General features: G+C 41.1%; 1 protein-coding gene across 3 annotated transcripts; it reads right to left on the bottom strand.

Moving 5' to 3' along the window:
* Window positions 1-2,404: 2,404 nt before the first annotated feature.
* Window positions 2,405-22,257, bottom strand: LOC124056053 (proto-oncogene tyrosine-protein kinase Src-like). 3 transcript variants are annotated; one of them, XM_046383138.1, is made up of 13 exons: window positions 21,894-22,257; window positions 14,449-14,730; window positions 12,788-12,887; window positions 11,838-11,855; window positions 10,729-10,827; window positions 10,357-10,460; window positions 8,083-8,232; window positions 7,829-7,984; window positions 7,027-7,206; window positions 6,773-6,849; window positions 6,522-6,675; window positions 6,174-6,305; window positions 2,405-5,439 (listed from the first exon to the last, which is right to left on the bottom strand). In XM_046383138.1, exons 2-13 carry the CDS (start codon window positions 14,720-14,722, stop codon window positions 5,231-5,233), a joined length of 1,653 nt encoding a protein of 550 aa, XP_046239094.1. In that variant the 5' UTR covers window positions 14,723-14,730; window positions 21,894-22,257; the 3' UTR covers window positions 2,405-5,230. The 3 variants fall into 3 exon arrangements, with proteins under 3 accessions (XP_046239094.1, XP_046239095.1, XP_046239096.1); XM_046383139.1 differs by lacking the exon at window positions 11,838-11,855; XM_046383140.1 differs by lacking the exons at window positions 10,729-10,827; window positions 11,838-11,855.
* Between the last annotated feature and the right edge of the window lie 791 nt (window positions 22,258-23,048).

Genomic DNA, 23,048 nt, shown 5'->3' with positions numbered 1-23,048 from the left:
GCTTAAGAAACATGGGAATTTCCCAACCCATAAAGGAACACTTAAGTTTATTTCAGTTTATCAGAAAAATTTTAAATCAACAAATTTGGAAATACCTGATTTTCACTGGACAGGAACAAACCTTTATCTGAAAAGGTAACCAGTGGCTATAGTTGTCAGACAAATGTAGTGGCATAAAAAGTGCAATATTTGCCTCTGAGATGTGATAAAGTAAAAGCTATAAGTACCTTGAATTAGCATTCAAATTAAATGCACTTATTTACTTTCCACTGCTGTCCACATGTCATTTCATTGTAATGGATCATCTGTAACAGGACTCTGATGTCTTCCCCTCCACTAACTGTATGCAGACAAACCAGGGATCATTTAAAGCACAGGAGCAACCCGGACCATTAGTGAAAAAAAAAAAAAGAAAAACAAAACACCACTATTACCCAGCTTCTCTGTAAGGTTGCCATGCCCCTGTCACTGTAATGAGATGAAAACAAACAGTAACTGCAGCCTTGTGTGTGTGTGTGTGTGTGTTTGTGTCTGTGTGCAGACATACTATATCCTTGTGTGTATTCGCAGTGCACTCTTGTCTGGTATCAATGGCAGTCACTTAGAGAGTGTGAGTCAGTGTGTTTACTGTTTTCACAGATGGAGCTCTGACACTGTCTGGATAACTGAGATAAATGACTCGCACTGCAGCTCAGCAGATGGGAAAAACAACAGCCAGTCACACACACACATGCACACATACGCAAACAGATATATTGTATGTTAGAAAAGAAGTACTTTACCAACAGATACATTTTGCTCCTAATCACAGCAGAGCAGAAAACCACAGGAAAAACTAGCTATTCATTAGTGGGGAAATGCCAGCTGCCTATTGGCTCAATGTAGCCATGGATTTAGCCAATATAGGGAGTGCTCATCTGTAATCAATTAACAGCTGCAGCTATTTTTAAGGGGATTTTGACATAAAGCAATGAGAGAAAAAAGTGAACACTGTGCCAATGAGGTCTTCCTATATGTAATGAATTTTAAATTGCAGTGTTGTTCCATAAGTAAGATTTTCTGAAAAATGTGTCGCTGGCCACCGTCCATCGCACTCTCTATAAATAACCCCCAAAAGGTTAATGTTGTTTAGTGGAGGCCACCACAGCAGGTGGGTTACAATCTGTTGCTGCTGGTCTGCAGCTCAGTGTGGCCTGCTGCTCCTCGGCCACTCGGTGTGCTGGGCACTGCTGACAAATACTGCCCCCATGTGGACAAAACATTTCAGCAGCTGTGAGGGAAGAGTGGCTCAACTGTCACCCTGAAGATCCTCAAACCAGACCCTCAGACTGCATGTTCCTCAAAGGCTTAAATGTTCAGCCACGGCTCAGTGAGCTGCACAGCAAAGCATTTTTGGTTTTGGTTTATGTAAAATGGTAAAACTGAAGTTAAATTATTGAAGAAATGACGTATGCGCAACCACAATAAAAACTCATCAAGAGGTGCTCACGCAAGGAGGAAATAAATGTTTTCACTGTTTCTGTGACTCCACAACAGTTTTTATTCACATCAACAGTGAATAAAAAAGTTACTGTAGGAGCAAAGAAAAAGCAGATTTTACCTCTTTTTTTGAACAGAAGTTAAATATCATGAGTTGTGCTCTACTGCATTCAAAAATCACTGCAATCAACTTATGTTATTATATTGTCACAAAATAATACCAATATTTGGCAGAAAGTCTGCTGATTTGAACTCATGATCTTCACATCACACACTCACTGAGAACTGACACCTCAACTCCTTTCAAAGTTTACACTTGGACTGACACTTCAAAGCTTTTCAGGTGTCATTTAAACATAAAACTTCTTCATCTCTTCCAGCTCCCACAAATTCCACTCTTCATGCTCGGTTTTATCCAACTGCTTGCAGCCTTTACATTCACAGTTCAGCCGATATGGTCTTTCAATTTAAAAACTTGGGCTGATTTCCTTCAGGACTTCTACTTCAACTTCCACTTCCAGGTCAATTTATCACCCGAGCATCGACTGGCATTTCATTTCCTTTCCTCTCATCTGATACGTCACTCACGTCTTTTCACTTACCGTGACACTTCAACTTCTTTCAGTGCTTGACTGACTTTTTTCAGCACTTTTATTGTCACTGCTACTTCAGCTTCTTTCATCTTTTCAAATTATTATTATATAATTCTGGCTGGCTGACTGACTTACTTCACTCATGAAATGGTCTTAACTTTGCTTAAATGTTCCACAAAGTGAACTGATGATCCTTACATCACATGCTCACTTCTCTAAATGCTTATCTTGTGGTGCAACATGCACAATAATTTATTGAGAAGTTCAGCCTGAGCACTATGTTTCCAGGTCGAGCAATAGCACACACACACCAGCACACACTCTTATCAAAACACATTTGAAATATAATTTATTGCACATTTAAAGATCAACATAAAGTGGCACAATACCCATTTCAATCCTGTTACATTGGAAACAAAAAAAGACTAAAGAAGTCCTTACAAAATGCTCACACCTTCTGTTTATGATCATTGTTTTTGACTTTAGAACAAAATGGCCATGAAGTTGCAGGAATGCCAGACCAAAACTGCATAGATTTATAAAAAAAAAAATAATATGAGGGAAAAACAGACTGAGACACTTCTTCAATATGGAACAGGAAATCCAATCAGACCTTGGCATTACTCATTCTTGTCATGAGCCCATCAACTTCCACATTGTCCCAGTGACTTACAGGCAGTTCAGGGCGTCAGAACAAACAGGGTATTTCCCAACCTAAAAGAGGAAAGCACTGATAATATGTTCTTGGAAATATATATGTGTCAAACTCAATTTTAAATTGTCTTTTGCAGATATGATTCAATATTAAGCCCAATATTAAAAAGAACACGTTCCTTAAGCCCCATTTACAGTAACATCTTAGTATTAAAACATTTTGGGAGCAGGCGTGCGTCACTGTAAAAACCTCAACATGGAGGAGCAATTAGAGAAAAACTACACAAAAACAAATTACATGATAGTCACAGTCATTTGTTTTAGATACTATTTACATCTTTGACCTCATATCACAACCCAACCTCTTTTTTCAAAAATCATCCACGTTATTGATTCAATTAGCCATCAGAATTCATGATCACTGGATAATAACTTCATGGTGTTTGTGGGCACGGATCATCTCTGTTATGGCTGCATGGCTCATATTTTGATAACTGGTTTCATAGTATTTGTTGGCAATGATCTATAACTTTATATCTACTGTTGCTGCATTGACTACATCATAAACTAAACCACTGTGAAATGTGTGACACCCAACATAAATACCTGCCATGTGAAAGTGGCTTACATGATACAAAAACCAACTCTAGAGAGCTACAGTATGTACAGTATGACAGTGAGGACTGGCAGCCGTGGGTAAGATATAAAAAACTAATTAGAAGTTGATGGCACAAATGTTCAGAAGTCTGTGTATGATCCCTCGCATCACCTGAACCTTGAGTAAAGTAAACATAGATGTGTTGATGTACAGTACAGCATAAATACAAACCCAGCCAATGGTCAAAAGAAGAACAGCACAAAAGCATGCTAACTGGTTTAAAATCAACTCTTATAGCAAAGTCATAAACACAGTTTTATAATGGTTACCTGATCAAACTTTTACAGTTTCATTTGGGCCACTTGGTTGCATATTTTTCATGGACACAATAGCTGCGAAGCAAATGAAAACCTTTTGAATCCTTCAGCAAACAGCAACAGGTTTACCTGTCCTGTTTACTCACCTGTGGGAGGTTTACTGGGGGAAATGGTGCAGAGATTTAATTTCAGTTGAAGTAAACTATTTTCTGTTTAAAAACCCAAAGTAAGCCCCCCCAGATAATAAAACATTATATACATGGACAGCAGTAGAGAAATGTCATTTGTTTGGGACACGACATCGTTGGCTTTTCCACTCGAGGCTTTCACATGTCGAGCTGAGTTGGATATTAAACAGTAATGTGACTGGTCTAGTAGCCACATCAGCCTCTTAGTAGGTCATATAAATGTTTGATCAAAGTCACCCCATTTGTACCTCTGAGGAAATGAACTGTAACTGCTAAAACTGCTCTTTAGTGCCACCATAATGGTGTTCATTATTTTCAATGCAAGTTTCCAGTTAAAATTAAGGTCAGTCAAAACAGCTAGCATTCAAACAGTACCTGCATCAACAGTATATTTAATCAATGAGGCTGAGGCTTCTAGCTAGCCACAACGGCTGTTCAGCATATGTGAAGAAATACAGCTAGAAAAGAGAAAGGCCCCAATTTTTTTTATTCAATTCACCTAATTTTCAGTGTTACAGATCCTGCCTGTTGAGTACATTTACCCTGGCACTACAATGATGATCGCAGTTCTAATAACCTTGCCTACTGATAATCACAGAAAAAGAAAAATCAGCAATTTCTGCCTGCCACTGAACAAAACCTTAAACCACATGACGCATATTGTCCAAGTAAAAATAAATAAAGATGCAAAGTAGCGTTCCAGAGCTGAGTTATTTGGAGACACTTTGAAGAAGCAGCACTTGAGAAAACTGGAGAGAGATACTGAAAGTCAGACAGAAATAAAAGTAGAGAGGCAGAAGAGACATAAAGGACGTGAAGAGAGACAAGCTTTCCTTTGGCACCTGAGCCACAGCGTCAGTGCTCTTCTGTGGGCGGGAAAAGTACGAGATGAGGGTAAGGAGAATCAGAAGAGGGAAAGAGGGAGGTTAAACAGCTCATATCTCATTGAAATATCCTCCCTTGACCTTCTCTCTTCAACTGGAGGTTTGTTCTTTTCACTCTCACTCCATCTGTAGATCCTGATTTGGTTCCTCCCACATCAGTCGCACCTCTGAGAAACATTTACCCGCAAATTTAGTCCCTCAATCAAATCAGGGTCAGAGTCTGTCCAGCAGGAGTTCTCCTTCACAACCTAGAACCTCACTTCTGCAGAAAAACCTTCAGTTAACAGTGAGTGCTTGCGGAAAGGAGGTTCTTCAGGTTCTTCTGTGGCAGTTCCTTTATGGCACGTGATGGCACTTCTGCAGGTTTCTGTCTCGGTTTTGCTTCCACAGAAGAATCTCAAGTTCCTCCCTGATGAGTTTCACAGGCTCGGATCCTTCCACAGGTGCTCCTCTGAGGTCGGTTAGTGCAGATCGCTCTGTGTTGAGGTTCCCCCAAGGTTTGATTCAGTGTGTGGTTCTATAGGTTCTCCCCAGGCTGATACTGGGGTTCTGTGGAGGTGAAGTAGTCCTCTAGGAAGCCCTGAAGATACTCAAATGTAGGCCTCTCTTCGGGGTCCTTCCTCCAGCAGGACAGCATGAGCTCATGCAAGGAGCTGGGGCACTCTGCCGGGCAGGGCATCCTGTAGCCACGCTCCACCTGGTCGAGCACCTCGCGGTTAACCATACCTCCAGAGAGAAAGAGGAAGTTAGATTTAAAAATCTTCCTCAAAGTAAAATTAGCAATTTGTACTCTTAAGAGTACAAGGCGATGTCCTAAAATAGCTTGTTTGGTCCAAACAACATTCCACAATGACATTCAGTTTACTTTCACATAAGAGACGGAATAGCACCAAATTGCTGGATCAATAGAATTCTTGGCATTTTTGCTTGAAAAATGCCAGTTATTCAAAAATCAAAATAGTTGCAGATTAATTCTGTCGACTCCCTAATATATTAAACAATTTATTGTTTCAGCACCATATATCTGTAATGTTTTTAAATTGACGCGCTTGACGGTGCCTCAGGCTGCTCAGCTGTCCTCCCGAATCCACATTCCTTATTTATAATCTACTTGTATCAGAATTTTTGTCATTGTAATCTTTATATTCTTTGGTTTTGATCCATTTGTTGTAAACACATGACATCTACTGCACGTCTGTCATCACGGGAGAGGGTTTCTCCCTCTGTGGCTGTTCCTTCTTCCATTTTTTTCTCTTCTTAAAAAGGGTTTTTAGGGGAGTTTTTCTTCAGTCAGAATGAAGGTCAAAGGACAGAGGTTGTTATACACCGTACAGATTATAGAGCCCACTGAGGTATCAGAATTTGTGATTTTGGGCTACATAAACTAAACTGATGGCACCAAGGATGACCACTGTCTCTGCATCACTGTGTGAGCCTTTGTAGGTTGGTGGAGTTCTTACCTGGATAGGGGACCCTGCCTTTAGTTGCTAGCTCTGTGAGCAGCACACCGAAGGACCAGACATCAGATTTGATGGTGAAACGACCATACAAAGCTGCCTCCGGTGCTGTCCATTTGATTGGGAACTTGGCTCCTAGGGAACAGTCATAGGTGATTAAAAGCGCCATGTTGTCGACTAAAATGAACACTTTTAGATTTCTGAGCATTTTTTATCTTTCTGGATCTACAGTCCTTTCTGTGGATTCTTTGAGAATCACAGTGTCAACATCATGTCTATTCAGTTATTCACATTAATACAAGTGAAAACAATAAAAATAAACTGCTATGGAAAGAGGAAGTGTGGACTTACCCTGTCTTGCAGTGTACTCGTTGTCTTCAATGAGTCTTGCCAGACCAAAGTCAGCCACTTTACACACCAGGCTGTCTCCCACCAGGATGTTGGCAGCACGCAGGTCTCTGTGGACGTAGTTCATCCTCTCCACATAGGCCATACCTGCTGCAATCTGGAGGAAGCGAGGCAGAGAGAACAGGGATTTTATAATAAATATAAATAGCAGCATTGTATAGTTCTTAGTGTGCCTGAACAGTAAATAATCTTACCTGAGCAGCCATGTCTACTAGTTGAGGCAGACGAAGGAGCTTTCCTGCTTCCCCTTTAAGGAAGTCCAGTAAGCTACCTGTGAGTGCAAGATTAAAAGTGTTTAGAGTTGTAGATAATGTATCAAATGAAAGATAGCTACAAAATAAATTGCCATGCTCTTTGTATTTGTTCCCAATACTCAACAAAAGCATCTTGGTATGTACCAATAAATAAATAAATAACCGACTACATAGAAGTCTTTATCCTGCATTACCTTGGCTCATATATTCAGTCACAATGTATATAGGCTCCTCAGACACAACAGCGTACAGCTGGACGAGCTTCTCATGCCTCAACTTCTTCATGACTTGTGCTTCCTGAAGAAAGGCCTCTGGAGACATGGTGCCAGGCTTCAGGGTCTTAATTGCTACCCTTGTTGTACCGTTCCATGTACCTGTCAGAAAACACAGCAAAATCACTGTATTGCTTCTCTGATAAAATCAGAAGTCCGTCAGCTAAGTTTAGCTTAAAGACTAAGTAGCTTGAAATGGCTACCCAGGCTGTGTGAAAATCAACAAATCCGACAACAACTCTGTGCTCCCTAATTAACACTTACAACTCCCTTGTTTAATGGGTCAAAAATCAGAAGTGTGAAAAAAATTAATTATCTTTAATGGGAGGGTGTTATGTGCCAGACTATTTCTTTGTTGGCTCTGAGTAGCTGATAGGCAACCAAGGAATATATCCTAGACTTAGAGTTGAGCTTAGAGTTGTCGTAAGAGGGATTTTGCTCTTGTTGGACAGAGCCAGGATAGTTGTTTCTGGTGTTTGAGCTCTGCAACAGAAACCTGCTGCTGATTGTAGACTTTTATCTAACGGACAGACATTAGATTGGCATCAACCTACTTCACCTTACTTTAAATACTTCCCAAAATTCACATCATTAGTCCACTTCAAGAAAAGCGCAACTTATCCCCATTTTTACATGTTCGATGTATATAACCTGTGTATTTGGCACAGTGTGAGAGGAATTCAATCCATTCCACTAAAAAAAAGCCGTGGTGCGTCATTCTTACCCATCCAGACCTCTCCAAAGCAGCCCTGTCCCAGTTTAAGGTCAAGGCGCAGAGACTCTCGGGGGATCTCCCAGGCATCCCTGGCCAGTCCCTGGGTCTGAGGTTTGGCCACAGGACACACATCTGTTAGAGCGTGGCACAGCCCATCAGAGTGCTCTGAAAGAGAAAAGAAAAGCAAGAGTGAAAGGGCAGATTAATGCCAAGAGTATTATGAAAGGTTAAGTGTCACAGCTACTATATGTCTGAGCACTCACTGCGGTAGTGGAAGACTAGCTGCTGTAGGCTGGTGAACTGGGTACGGGAGGTGATATAAAAACCTCCGCTATCCAGCTTCCTGATCTTGTAATGTTTAACATTCATCCCTTTGGTGTTGTCATAGTCCAGCACTGACAGGCAATATGCCCCTGTGAATGAGACAAAACAACAGGCAGAGACAGGTCAGAACAATAAAAGCAGGCCTATCTGAGCCTGTGTGACAGCTGCTCTGTGCAGTTTCCTAACAGCTGTGATGGCCAAATCCCTGTTTGCTCCTTGAAGGTCCCTGGAAATTCAACTATGCCCTTTTAGTCACTGTCCATGGCCCCAATACAAAGTTAAGTTTGATCTAACTGAGTAACAACTGAGTGATAATTACTGGCTTATTTTGTACAAGCACTTTCCAGAAAACTACATTTATGTCTGAGCTTACTTGCTGACTGATTTTGCTGTTTGTCTGTCTGTCTTAAGGAAAGACACAACAACTCAAAAGGCTGAACAGACTTGGTGGAGCTAACCTCCATGTGAAGGTTGCTCTACAGTAAAAGGAAAAAGAAGAATCAGTCTTCTTTGATCTGGAGTTTTACTGACTGATGTTCACTGTTCTTCCCTCAAAAGAAAGAAAATCTTGTGCAGTAGACTCTTCCCAAAGTTTTTTTTCCATATAGTAACTGAACTACAAATGATGTTTCTTATCACTCACGTTTGTAGATTTGTAGTGGGTTATAACTTGAATTCCTTCAGCTTTAGAAATGATCAGATACATCATGACCAGTCTTGCATGATTCACACCTTATGAAACATGATGAGCGACATGTTTCTGCTCTTCTGTGTCACACTATCAGCTCAACATATGACATCTCATACAGAATGCACCCGGAGGCCAACATGCTTACTGCCAGAGCTCCTCCCACTCTCGCAGATCCTCCCCCTTCGCTACAAGTCTCACTCTTTACTGTTCTTCCTTCTCTTCATGCCTTTCTTCCCCTTTTACAGAGTGTGTGTGTGTGTGTTGGGAGAACGGAGACTTATAGCCAGGGGGAAATCCAGCACCCTCCTGGGTTGACCTAGTTCTGGCATTGTGATTCACCCCTTTCCATTCACAAGCCCCAATCCACTTCACAGTGCCTTTTAATACCCCCACTTCCACCACACCAGCCCCCCAAAGAGTCCACCTAAGTCACAGGGAATACATCTGACAGCAGAGTTTTACAAAAAGATGCAAAACTTAGCCACAAGCCTGGAGATCCAGATATAGTGCCATGAGCCTGTGTGAAAGTTAACATATGACTTAATTACGAGGCTCTGTCTCTTTCAAATTGGGTCCCTGAAGATCTACTTAATTCAAAGTAAGATCACATTTGCTATGAGAAGTAAACTCCAGGGACACAGACAAAGTGTCATCCTTTTTACACACACTTTTATATATCCAGAGAGAGTAAAAAAAAAAAAGAAGCTCAGGTTTAATGAAGTGTGTTAGAGGATAAGGTGTGCATTCCCTCACAACATGGTGCACTGACAGGAAATACAAATCAAAGACTGCACCTATTGTTAGATTACAATGTTTGGTCATGTTTAAACAGTCTTTCAAAATGGCCACAACAAGACTTTGAAGTCATGCTGCAGACATCTGAACACATATTTCAAATTCACAGTTTCAGTGCTGTGTCTTCCATTTTTTCGAGGCTGTTTTAACTTTATCTTGAGAAATGAGTAGTAGAAGCTAACTAACAATTATTTTCATTATTGGCTAACTACCATATTAGTTTCAGGATTAATCCATTGATGTATAGGACATGGTCTGTAAGTGACTACAATATAAGTTTGGATTGAAGTATTCAAACTGTTTGTTTTGTGTGACAGTCAAACTATTGTAGAAGACTAAAGAAATCTAACAAATACTTACATTTTAGAATATGACTAGTGCATTTTGCACATTATTGCTTTGAAAATAATTTCAAACAGTACTGAATTATTAAAGATTAATTTTCTATTGACTGACTAATTAATTCTCAGTCAGTCAGTTCAGCTGTACATGCAGGTCTCAAGGCTCTCAAGGCAGGTAATATGGATGATATAATAGATGATGTATTTCAAAATAATGATGTCTACATTTAAATCGAAAGTTTATGAATCTTTACATTTAATGCTTCAAGACCCAGATTTAATACATCATTATAAAGAGACACGATGAAAGAAGAAGAGTTAATTCAACCTTCTGGATAAAGACTGCAGACTCTGGAGTGATGCAAAGCAAACGTCTGCGCTCTCACCTTTAGTGGTCTCACTCTCCCTCACCAAGAAGGTTCCTCGTCTGTTCTGCAAGTTCAAAAGGAGCCTCTCTGAGTCACGCCGAGTGATCTTCCCAAAATACCACCTGCCAAAGTGGGCCACAGAGAATGAGATCAGTGAAAAGTACTACTGAGTGTCTGGAGCAGGCAGGCAGAAATACTTGAATACTGTACTGAATGGTATACTGGAAAACACTGTTTCTATACTATTTACTTTTGTGCTATATCTTTATTACACTGTAGATATAGCACAGATAATAAAGTCACATTCGGGCAGAAAACAAGGCTGTAATCGCTGAAGAAAAAAAACTGCAAAGGAAACTGCAAGAGTGAAACAAGGAGAGGATAATGTACTCTTCCGCTTGGATGGAGTCGGACGGAGCAACATAGTTGCTGGGGATATAACCACTCTCTCCTGTCGTCAGGGAACGAGCTAGCCACCAGTCCCCTTCTCTGTGATAAAGAGAGAGAGACAGACGGGGAGCAAGACAGTCAACCATAAACAAAAAACTGACGGAGAAAACCAGTGCGTGTTTTAACGATCTGTATACTCCCAACAAACAGCATTATATGTGACGGAGAAAGAACGTTTAAACAAGGAGAACCGTGGAGTCTGTATTTTTCTTATTGTCAACAAACACCATGGAAAGATCAAAATTAAGTCAATTAAGATTCCTGCTGTCACAAATATATGGTTTCATTTTTTTTTTTTAAAGGCTAAATGATTTCCTAGAATGGCTGAGCAAACAGGAGTAGAACATGCATTATCAAGGGACTATTTTCAGATGTGAATGAATACACTTCGGATACTACAGTGCCTTTATAGCCCAAGGAAGGTGTATGTGGGATACACTTAAAATTAACTTCACGTAGTTCTTCACTATAACGAAGGTACAGAGCGACAGTGTGGCTCGTTTAGGTTTCTTTTTTTTTTTTTCAAACACTTTTTGGACAACAATTAAGGTCTGAAGCACAGAGGGAAAAGCTAAATCAGGCTTTGGGTCCACAGACAATACTTGTTAATTGGACAACATTACCAGACTTATCCATTAGGTATTATATCATCTGCACTACAGTAAGCCTCAGATTGTGCCCTCTGATTATTTCTTCGAAAGACAGCTTAATTCTGAAACAAGCTAAAACTTCCACATTGTTTGATTGATGACTCATAAGGTTCTTTACAACGCAAAGAGGGAAAAGGTGAATTATTTTTTTTTAAACTTTAAAAAAAACCCACATTGTCAAAAGAGGAAACAGACAACCTTTTGTTCCACTCCTGGTCCCTCGGTTTCCATTTCAGAGCTTTAACCAGTGCTCTATATCCAGAGATCATCCTACATTTCTGATATTTGCTAATTCTACTGCAGTTAGAATGCAAGCTTGATCGGACAAATCCAAGCAGTAGCAAAGGGACTGTGAACAAAAGGTTGCATGAGATTTTTATTGCATTAAGTATTACTGACCTGAAGCTGTACTTTTTCCTAGGAGAAACCATGAAGCATGAGAAAGAAAGAGAGAGAGGGAGAGATAACAGACACAGCAGACACATCAAAACACAGCGAGGAGACACAGCAAGGCAAGCAGCACAGCACAGACAGATAGCAAAGGAGCTGAATATGCCGTGGGACTACACAGTGGGGTTGATACGAGCTGCGGTGTACAGTGTGCAGCTCGACTTTCCATTCCAGTGCAGTTTGAAATAGTTTTATTAATTCTGCAGTAGAGGAGTGAGAAACTATCTCCCACTTACTATCTATGAATGATCAGATATATTGTGGGATTTTTGGACTCACAGATACACTCTCACTACTTTTGATTCAGTATTTTCATATGCTTATGAAGAAATACTAATGCAATGTAGTCATGTAACTGCAATGTATATACTGGAACTTTTCATTGAGCAATATTAATTAAGCATGATTTAATTCTACTTTTCACCCCTACTATGTAGTGCCAGACTATAGATAAATAACAGCAGACCAGACTTATGGCAGAAGTTGTGGAAAAGCCTCATAAGAAATGGAAAAACAAAAACAAAACTGATTTTAAACACCCACTTGAGATTACTCCTCCTATTGAAATCATTCTGTCCTTTCTATCGAAATTACACTGAAATACACTCCAACACATGCTGACATCCAACAGCAAGACATTTTTACATTATCAGTGTAGGTCTTGCAAACTCTCTATAAAGTGTCTTAAAGATGATGACAGTTGCCCAAGAGGAAGAGAATGCATTTGTTAAGTGCCATTCTGCTCCGTTTTAGTCAACAGATGGAGAGGATCAGACTCTGCTGTCTGCATCGGTCCACAGCTAACAGCTCGGTTTGTGTTCATTCACATACAGATTGGTGCACATGCACAATCACATGTGCATCTTTCTGTGAAGAGGCAGATGACTGTCGATTCTTACGTGTTGTTGACAATCTGCAGCCTGTCGCCTTTCCTAAAGGTCAGATCAGATGCTGTCCGTGACTCATAGTCATACAGCGCCACAAATGTAGTGACGCCTCCTGCCAGAAACACAAACACACACACACACACATACACTTAGGGAACAATGTAATTAAAGACAATGGTGCTTCCCCTTAAGGCCCATTCACATTCACTTCCATAATCTGACTTCAATAAAACAGGTCCAGCCCTTGATAATAATTTGCTCTATCTGCCGTAAAGCTATAAATCTTAAGTTATTTTGCGTCTGCTCCACATCTGTGTGAAAGAATTTACCAAGACCTAATGAGAAATATTGACTTCCAAACTGCTTGTGCCCGATCGTCCGTGAAGGACAGAGTCATCATATCAATGGATTTCTATTTTCTGTGTAGCTTTCCTTTTAATGAACCTGTGCTCTAAACCTGGGAACTCTCCAGCCAATCATTGATTGGCTCATTAGATGCACAGGAGGAGGCGGCCAGCAGAGCCGTTCCTCATACACCAGCAGCCCTCTGCTCTCGGGATGGAGCAACATTAACCTAACCATCTGGCCAGTCTAGACACATTACAGCTTAATGGCAAGAAAAATCTGGAAGGTGTGACATGACTGGCTGCAAAGTCAAAGAGGAGGTTTTAAGTCTGATGAAGGGAAAAAGAAACAGTTTTTCTGTTGAGAAAAAAATTATTTTTCTGTGTGACTATGACTCACTGTGAATCTGTGGGTTTTTGTTTTTTTTTTTCAAACTAAAAGCAAGTCTGTGGACTATCTGGACCACACTAAGTTCTCATCAGATCTGTTTCCACTGCATGCATCTGCTTCGATGTACTGCTTTGTACACACAAAAAATGTGCATCTTGACATTGTGGACTATTATACATTTTCCAGTCCTTGTACAAGCAAGATTACATTGGCTCTAATGTATAATTAACATTTAAAACAACAGTTTGATACTTTTGGAAAAAACATTCAGTTGATTTCTTGCTGTTAGACGATACCGATATCACTCTCATATCTGTCAATATCCATCTATCAATATGAAGCTGGAGCCAGGAAATGTTTAGCGTCGCACAAAGATTAAAAATGGAGGAAACAAAATACACCTACCAGCATCTGTAAAACTATTTATACCAGGTATATACTTATACAGTGTGCAGGACTATTTCTCAGGAAGGCACAGTGACTCCTTTGAGTCTTGTCGCTGTGAGGTTGCCAGGCAACCAGCACCGACTCATGGAAGTCGTGGTCAAGAAATAGTACGGCACATAATCCCCCGTAAACCAAAAACAGAGGATGCATAAAGTATTAATGTTAGTTTGATCTGAAAAGAGGAGTTACTTTTATACAAAGTCAGGTTAGCTGTTTCCACCAATTCCCAGTGTTTATACTAAACTAAGCTAATCTAACCAGCTGTGACTGTACCATATCATATACAGACATGGCAGTTTAATCTCTGCTAAAATTTTCCCTAACATTTAACCCTACATTTTTTGTTGACAGAATTAGAATTGGGTCACTATCTCAAACATAAAACTCAAGAATAAAATGTTATTCAGTGGAACTTTAATTTAACTTCACTATTTCCTGTTATATTCTGCTCTATTTTCCACCCATTAGGAATCTCAGAAAGTGCTGCTTACCTGCCAGAGGTCCCCTCTGAGGTGAGGTGATGGTGCCAGTGTGGTCCACCCCTCCAAAGAGAGCCAGCTCAGGAGTGTTTGTTGGGGCGTGCTGGTGCTGCCCTTGATGCCCCCTCCTGCCTGTCCCAACGGCAGGGCTCCTGTTGGGGGTTAAGGTTTGCTGGGCGGGGCCCAGGTGGTGGAAGTGTCCGCTGTCTGAGCCTGTGCCGATGGTCCCGTCCAGGCTCATGGAGCGCTGGCCCGGCTCCTTGGGCTTGCTCTTGCCTGCTCCCATGTGCAGACCTGGGATGAGAGCCAGTGATGAGTAAGGATGCCACACTTTAGGTCCCAGAAGGGATTTGTGGGTTGTTATATGCCCAATAGGACTGAAACAATTAGTTAGTGGATCAACAAAGATATATCATCAAATATTTTAATAATCGAATATATATGATTTTTTTTTTTTAAGGAACAACAGGCATCATGCTCTGGTTTCAGCTTCTCCAATGGGAGGATTTATTGCTTTCCTTGGCTCATCACTTAAATTATATGTTTGGGTTGAGGACCGTTGGTTGACAAAACAAGACATCACCTTGAACTCTGGGACAGGTAATTTCAGCTAAACTCTGCTATCATATAATTCTCTACTTTGATCCTGGTAGCAGTAATGTGGCTTAAAGTAGGGCAAGCGGATGTCAGTCTCCTTTTAAAGTCATTAATATTTAAATCAATGCTGACCCCGACACAACCTCTTCTGAGGAAATATGATGTCAGACTATTGGAAAAAATGAAAAATTAGAAATAAGGATCACATTTAATAAAATAAGATATAATCCATCCCGTCAGGAGATGAAAGCTGTTCATTCAGGAAGGGAAACTGACAGTTTCACTTTCTATTCATTCACCTCTCTAAATTCCTCCTAATGGCGTGCGCAGCCAGCGTCACATTCATCTTTGTTCTCCTAATCCACCACGGAGTATCCCTGGAACTGTTCCAGGTTCTGTTAGTACCGTTTAGCATGCAAATACTCAAATGGGACACCTTGAAACAGTCAACACACGCACATTCAAGGTCATTCCAACTGCTGATTCAATCTGTCCTGAATCAATAAGCATCTACAAGGAAAACAAAGCTTCAAACAAAAGAGCAGTGGGCTCTAATGAAACCCAGTGCCAATATTGGTGAGTTGACAAAGACAGAATCAGTTTCACCTCCAACAGGTAATTATACCACTGCTTCTCCTTTCCATCCTGATGCCTGATACATCTGTTTTGGCCCGATAAATGTAACCACATCACGTTGTCACCATGAGTGCAGACTAACATGCTTAGACAGTCAAATGCACCCACAGAAATGTGGAGTGCTGTGTTCAAACACAACCAAGTCCAATCCAGCCCTGGAGTCATTGCAGAGTGACTCACTGTGAGACTGGCTATTTCAGGCCAGCTGAAACAGAGACAGTCACACACACATGTAACGGCCTTGTTCCTTTGTGAATAGAGGCATTCTCAGTTCCATACAGAGTTTACACACCATGTGTGTAGGTGTATGTGTGTGTGTGTGTTTATGTGCATGAGCAGCTGTCCCTTGGTCTCTGGGAAACAAGGCTGTATCGCATACCCAACACCCAACCACAGTTGTCTCACATCCTTTTTTCCAGGATACTTGTGTGAGTCTGATAGACAGGACAGAGAGGGTTATTAACAGACAAGGAGGAAGGAACTGGCAGAGGCTGTAAAAAGAACGGGTAGGTGGTTGTCGTATACTGCTGTGGACAGTTGAAGCTTAGTGAGTTTTGAAAGTGTAATGTGCGAGCATAACATAATTACACAGGTATGGGAATTCTGAGGAAGATGCGTAGGCGTGTAAGCTGCGTGAATGTGCACCAGTGTGAGCGATTTCAAGCATACACATACAATCATGCATGCTTTGATTCAACTCTTGCCAGGATGTAATCTGGAGCACTGGGGGAAGGACGGTGGTAAACACACTAAGTCACACAGAGATGGGCCCGAACACCTGGAGAAAAGGTGAACAGGATTGTTGAAATGTATGAAGAGGAGGCTGCTTGATTCAGCTGTCTTGTCTGGATATCAGAAATGGACTTTTGTGATTGGCTGCAACAGCTCACAGAGGACCAGAAACACTCAGATGTTTAAAGGACAAAATGGCAGCAGAAGGGGCAGACAGGGCCGTGACTGATCACAGTTTGAGCAGATTTTGAACAGTAAAGGAGGCACTTATGCAACAGATATATTTATCAGCGCGTATAGTCAATATATGCAAACAGGCAGATACATTAGGTGCTCAAATCCACGCAGAAACTACTGATTGCTGAGACAATGAGACGATGCTGCTTAAAATCAGTGATACGTATGCTAGGATGGAACATGGAATTTCACATGTTCACATGCTCATGTTCTACACTTGGCTTACGATGTACTAGAAGGTGATTTCTCATTGAAAGTCCAGTTACTTCAGCTCGCCCCACACTGAGCACTTAAAACAGGCCTTCCAGAAGGGTTTGTTGGGGTTTTTGGGGATTTCTGATTGGGGATTTTAGCACTGACTCGCGTCATCAATGGTCCAAAGCTTGAGCACCTGAATTAGAGAGTAGCCCAAATGATACAGCAAAACATCATATTAGTTAAATAAATGAATAAATAAATGACAGTAGAGTTTCATCAGTAACTACTCCCAGATAGATCACTATATTGATAAGTGGAAATACTGACATACCACTGTGGAAGTGATAGCTTAAATGTAGACAGAACAGATACATTAGACTGTGATGAGCTTAATAAAGTGGCCAGGAGTGCATGTTTGCGTTTGCCGACATTTGTTTAGAAAATGTACCTTGATTGCTTCTATATCTTTCACATTAAACAAGCATGTCATGTCTTCCTCTAATCCCCTTCAGCAAAAGGAACAGAAAATTTTGCAAATCGGAAGATTTTGAGCTCTGACACTATGGCTGAAGAACAGTCAAGTCTAATAGGAAAAGTGAATAATCATTCGGGTTAAACATACACTGATAAGAGAGGAGGTAATGATCCTTGACAAGCACTGCAAAAATGTCCCAATGCACTGGAGGCAGAAACCATGTCCTGTGACAGTCACTTTTCCTTACTTCCATTCAAGACACTGAACACCTCTGAAAGCCTCAGAGCCTGCATATGTAAACAAGAGAGCTAGTGCTGTAGCCGGGTCTCACGCGCTTTCCTAATATGGTGTCAGACTGCCCTAATGTCAAAAAGAGCTAACATGCAACTCCTTCCAAGATTATGATGTAAAACAGAGAAGCAAAGGTGATGCGGCGTAGGAGACTAAAGTATACTGGACAAATAAAAATGTCAGCACATAGGAAACAAGATGGATACCTATTACAAAAGGAGAAATAAAATGAAAATGGCAAAATGAGAAATGGGAAACGAGTCCCTTGTAAGCTTTTCCATTCAGCAGGGCAAGGAGGAAAGAGGGAGAAACAGCCTGCACCGCACCACTACGACTGCCAGAGACTGCAACAAGAACAGGCACCTTAGCAATGGGAGGGCAGGATGGGAGGAAGGAAGTGAGGGGGGGGGGGAGAAGGGGTGGTGGTGGTGGGGGGGTAACAAAGGTGCACTATTTTCACGTTGTTCCCAGGACACAAATACAAATCTCAGCCCTAAAGAAACTCTTGATGCCTTGCACCCGGCCTTACGAGGTGATCATCATTTCTAATACTACTCACTTTTCTTAGCTTCAGCATAAGCTGCAGGTCTCTGATGAAATGTGGCATAAAAATAAAGTTGCATGTGGTTAAATAATGTCAGAAAAGTGATGATAAATACACAGACATGCTGGCTGTACGAATAATTTTGTGTCTGGTTGTGTTGTGGGAATCGAGATTTTCAGGATTAGATATGAATCACGGCAAATAGAGGCTTCGTTCAAGGGCTGTTCTCTTAGTGGTGTTTACCTCAGAACCACAATGGAGTTCAAGAGCACTTCAATTTCCACAGTGCATTTATCACTAAGCTGTGTTTTTCTCTCAATCGCAGCGCTGACTGAGTCTTACAAAATCTATAAAACTTCCCCAGTACATGAAGAGAATACTGGCTGTGACGGGGAAACACTGTAGGGGAAGGAGGAGAAAGTAAAGGAGGGTAGCTCACATGCCTGAAAGGAATTTAATAAAGCAGGCAAGTCCTAACACCTGTCGGGTACTGAAACTGCATCATACCAGCACTGACACAGCCAATATTTTCACTGGGTCATTTGCGCATGTGCTCCAATCTGCCATGGAAAATGGTAGAAACCTGCACTGTCATTTCAAATCTCACTGTATGATTAAAGGATAGGTTCATTTTTTCCAACACTCACAAACGTACATGGAAACAGATTTCTGTTGCTGTAATTGGTCCCTCTGTCCATACTGGCCGTTAGAGAGCCCCTCTTCACGCAATTTCATTGTAAGTGATGCTGGTTAAAATACACAATCTTATAAAAATATGTTCTTAACTTCAGACAAAGCACTCCAGACTGATATATCTCAAGAACTATTTGACAGATTGTTAAAAAAAAATGATGTAGACATTGTGTTTTGCTCTCAGTATGAATTAAAACTGCTTTGGTTATGGAGATCCCCTGGCTTTTCGGTTAGCACCATCATTCAGTCATTTTTTTGATTTCAGCAAATGCGTGCAAAGTACGTGACACTGTTATCAGCCTCATCTGTACTGTGTTTACTATTAAGTATTAGTATTACTATTAATATACTAAAGTAAATAGTCAACATCTTACCTGCGTGATATCAGCACGCTAGAATTATTACTGAGAATTTTAGCATGCTGATGTGAGTGTTCAGCTCAAGGCATCACTGTACTTATTTACAGCCTCACAAAGCAGCTAGCATGAGTGCTGAAGCCTTTTATTAGCTTCAGATGAATTTGAATGCTTTTTTTTTTTTCACAGAACAGGGACTGTGTGTTTTGTCTCTTACATTGCAATCATTTATGGCCAGTCTAGCCACAAGAGCTCACAATTTGTGTGTTGTGTTAAGAAAGAAAGAAAAAATATGAAACTATCCTTTGACTTTTCCTCAAGCCTTCCAATAATCTGCAGAACTATATGAAAAACGCTGAAGATATTGAAGTTCCATCGTTTAAAGGCAGCAATTTGTTGCAGAAAATATTTCAAAATATTTGGGTACAACTTACATTTGAGGACCCTGCTTTAGTGTTAAAAAGTAACTATGAAGAATTTTAGTTTTAACACCGTTACATTTCCTGTCTAATCAGCATTTGTAATCCTCCATCTGAAGCTGAGCACACAAGCTGTACATTCCTGGTCAGGCACATAAGCACATTTGGACATGCCAAACCTCACTGAGTCACAACAGACGGTAACAGTTGCCACTGTGCTGCAGAGAGAGAAGGAGCTTGAGCCAATGTTTCATTCAAATGGGAAAATTACAGTTTGCCCTGCGGAGGAGATGGGCGGGCGGGCGGGGTAGGGTCCTCAAGATCAAAACGAGAGGAAACGTGCACATTAGTATCACTGTCTTATCCTGCCATATGCTGGATGATAACGTGAAACGGTGCAGACCACATACATGTATAATACACAGTTCATCTATATTTAGCCTGGGTTACAGAAAGCAAGCAGGCAGCTCTGTTGATATAATGGGGGCCAAAGGAAGGCAGTGCAGTCACATAACTATCAAGTCCTGTCCCATTTTAATCAGATATTCTCTGTTATCTTCCCCCTGCAATCTTTGCTGACCTCACTGCCGTTGCTAAGTCTGAGTCTGTGTCTACCTGTCCCATCTCGTCTCTCCTCAGTGACGAACACACAGAGGAAAGGCAAGGAGACCATGAGGATTCTGGCACTCGGCTGATAAAACCCACTTCCGTTTTTCTGTCCGTCTTTAACTAGTGGCTCTGGCTGCAAGCGATGCAGGCTGTGAGGAAAAGCTACTACAGCATGACTGATTCTGCGAAGGAGGGCAAAAGGTGGAGAAGGGGGACATGAAGGACATAAATGAACTAATATGTGTGCTCTTCAAACATGTAGATTTTACACCTTTGAAACACATTATTTTCATGGAACAGAGAGTCTGTTTGACAATTTAAGACAACTACAGCTAAAGCAATGAGGCGATTAATCAATCAACCCACAAATAATCAACAATTTTTCTAAACAATGAATAGCTTAGGTCAGTTTTAAAGCAGAAATAAAACAGCTTCTCAAACAACAGTTTCTTTTCTCTCTTTCTCTTGGTTCTGCAACTTGAAAATCTTTGTTTTTTAAACTGTTGACCAGACAAAACAACATGTATGTAACCTCGGGTTTTAGGAATATTTTTCAATATCTGCTCACGTTTCACAGAACAAAATGATCAATCGAGAAAAGACTTGGTAGACTAATCAATAACAAAGAGTAATCTTTAATTGCAGTCCTAATGTTCCCTTTCCGTCTGAAAAGGAACATGATGTATTGTGAGCCACTGCATGTACTCCTTTCAGCTTGGTAAATATTATTTAAAAGTCAATCAACAATCCAACCAATATTCTGATGTTATTTCTCAGGCTTTGCTAGCCTCGTGTTTGCCACAGGAGACGAGATTATTTATTCTGAGGTTGCCCAGCGTTAAAAACCCAACGCTGAGCTTTCGCATGATTCACGTGTCTCATTTTTAGTAAACCTGAATCCACTGCCTTATGGAAATTAGCTGGAACTTGTCCAGAGCCAAGCACCAACTGTAAATAGATTAACCACATAATTAAAATTCTATTTCCACGGGATTAAACACCAGTTGTCAGCAAAGCTGCTTTCAAAGAAACAAGGGGTGGGGTAGTAGCTGCCTAAAGGAGTAGCAGCTGTCAAGATGATAACGTCTTTGCTATGGGGGAGAACAAAAAAAATAAAGAAAAAAAAGTATCGGAAAACATCAATAGTGTTTTGTCAAAGTGCTACACATAAGACACGTAAACAGGGATTTGTGAATGGGATAAAGGCGATGCTGCTGTGGCTGTCGTAGGATTCGGCTCCCATACAGCGCATATGCGGCCTGATGAATCAAAACAGGTGCTCTTACAGCTCCATTTTGAATTTCGATGGATTGTTGGCTCTTGTTTTCTGTGCGCAGTGGATTAACTGTGTCTTCCCGAGAATCTTTGGTCCAAGAAGGCCAGAAATAAAAAAAAATATATACGCTACGGTGCGCATTTTGTGTAGGGTGTAGTAAATAGTCAACAGCGTAGCGCTGACACAGACTGAGCGACGCTGACCAAATGTGCGAGCACCGCTGACTGAATGGCCTGTGCAACAATGAAATACAGTGTGAGAGGGGCTACGCTGTGTAGAAAACATCAGCCGGGGAAAAGACATGGCTACAGACCACAGGCCCTGTATGTAATGCCCAAATACATATTATTTTCTCGCATTATACGCCACAAGGAATAAGCCCTAATTAACTCACCTTTGACGCGTCTTCAGCCCAAAAATCAGAGACGCGCAGCGAGGAACCGTGTTAAATCCTTATGGCTGTCCTCATTAGAGAAATAATGTAAGCGGATAGCCAGTTGCCGTGGAAACTTCAGGCCAGCCACGAATCCCATTTAGCGAATTTCGGCTGAATCGCAGTCAGGGGAGGTCATGAGGAGGACTGCCTCTTAAGGAGCAGAGGGCACAGCTGCCGGGAGGCTGCGGTGGGCTGGACAAACACCAAAGCTACGGTGGAGTAGCCTGTTCAGCTGGGGAGAGTCGACGGCGCGCTGAATTCATGCGAGGAAGCAGGAGTGGTGTGGTGAGGAGAAGACATGCCTCGTCGGGGGGAAGGCACGGGATAGTGCATCACTGACGAAAGACGAGAGCGCAAATGTGATGAGTCGGGATTTTACGCAGAGACGGTGGAGTAAGGAGGATTCACGTCGTGCTGCGTAACTCCTCTTCGCTGAACTCACCGAGGCACAACAACAACAACAGCCCGTTCAGCTTTTCTATAATCATTTGGAGTCTCAGTAGTCACATCAATAATCAGATCAGAATAAGACATACGACACAAGAGATCAGTAGACGAATCTCATATCATCTACAGCACGGTTAGCTTTGTTACTGACTAGCAGATTCGGCTGCTAAGCGATATACTCGTTTCCTATGAACGACAACTTTGTGTCGTGGTATACACACACACATATATACACATATATATGTAGAGAGAGAGATATTGACGACTGTTTGCCTTTAAAAACCTTATAAGTAGCCTACAAATTAGTTGATTTAATGTTTTAACTAGCATTTTCAATAAGGATAATTTTCTGAATTGCTAAAACACTCATTTCTGTTGTATGAGTCAGTTGCTCAGTTGTCCAAAATCATTTGCTGAATTGAGCATCATTTTGACAAAACCATAAACTATCTTCACCTAGTAAAATTTGCAGATCTCAGTCCTTCCTTTTGCAAAACTCTAAACAGAAATAAAACACGTGTCATTCATTGAACACAACGATTCGAAATTGATCACACTTGTTTCTCATCATGTCATGACAACATGACAACCAATATAAGATAGTTTGGAGTGCAAGCAGGTTGGTCCTGCAAGCTCGTGTCAGCAATGGATCAGAGACACAGAGGA

The sequence above is a fragment of the Scatophagus argus genome, chromosome 3 (assembly GCF_020382885.2).
Source record: "Scatophagus argus isolate fScaArg1 chromosome 3, fScaArg1.pri, whole genome shotgun sequence".
In the NCBI taxonomy this organism is placed as follows: domain Eukaryota; kingdom Metazoa; phylum Chordata; class Actinopteri; family Scatophagidae; genus Scatophagus; species Scatophagus argus.
The sequence above is the reverse complement of the archived record's forward strand: the minus strand, read 5'-3'. Positions and strand labels throughout refer to the sequence as shown.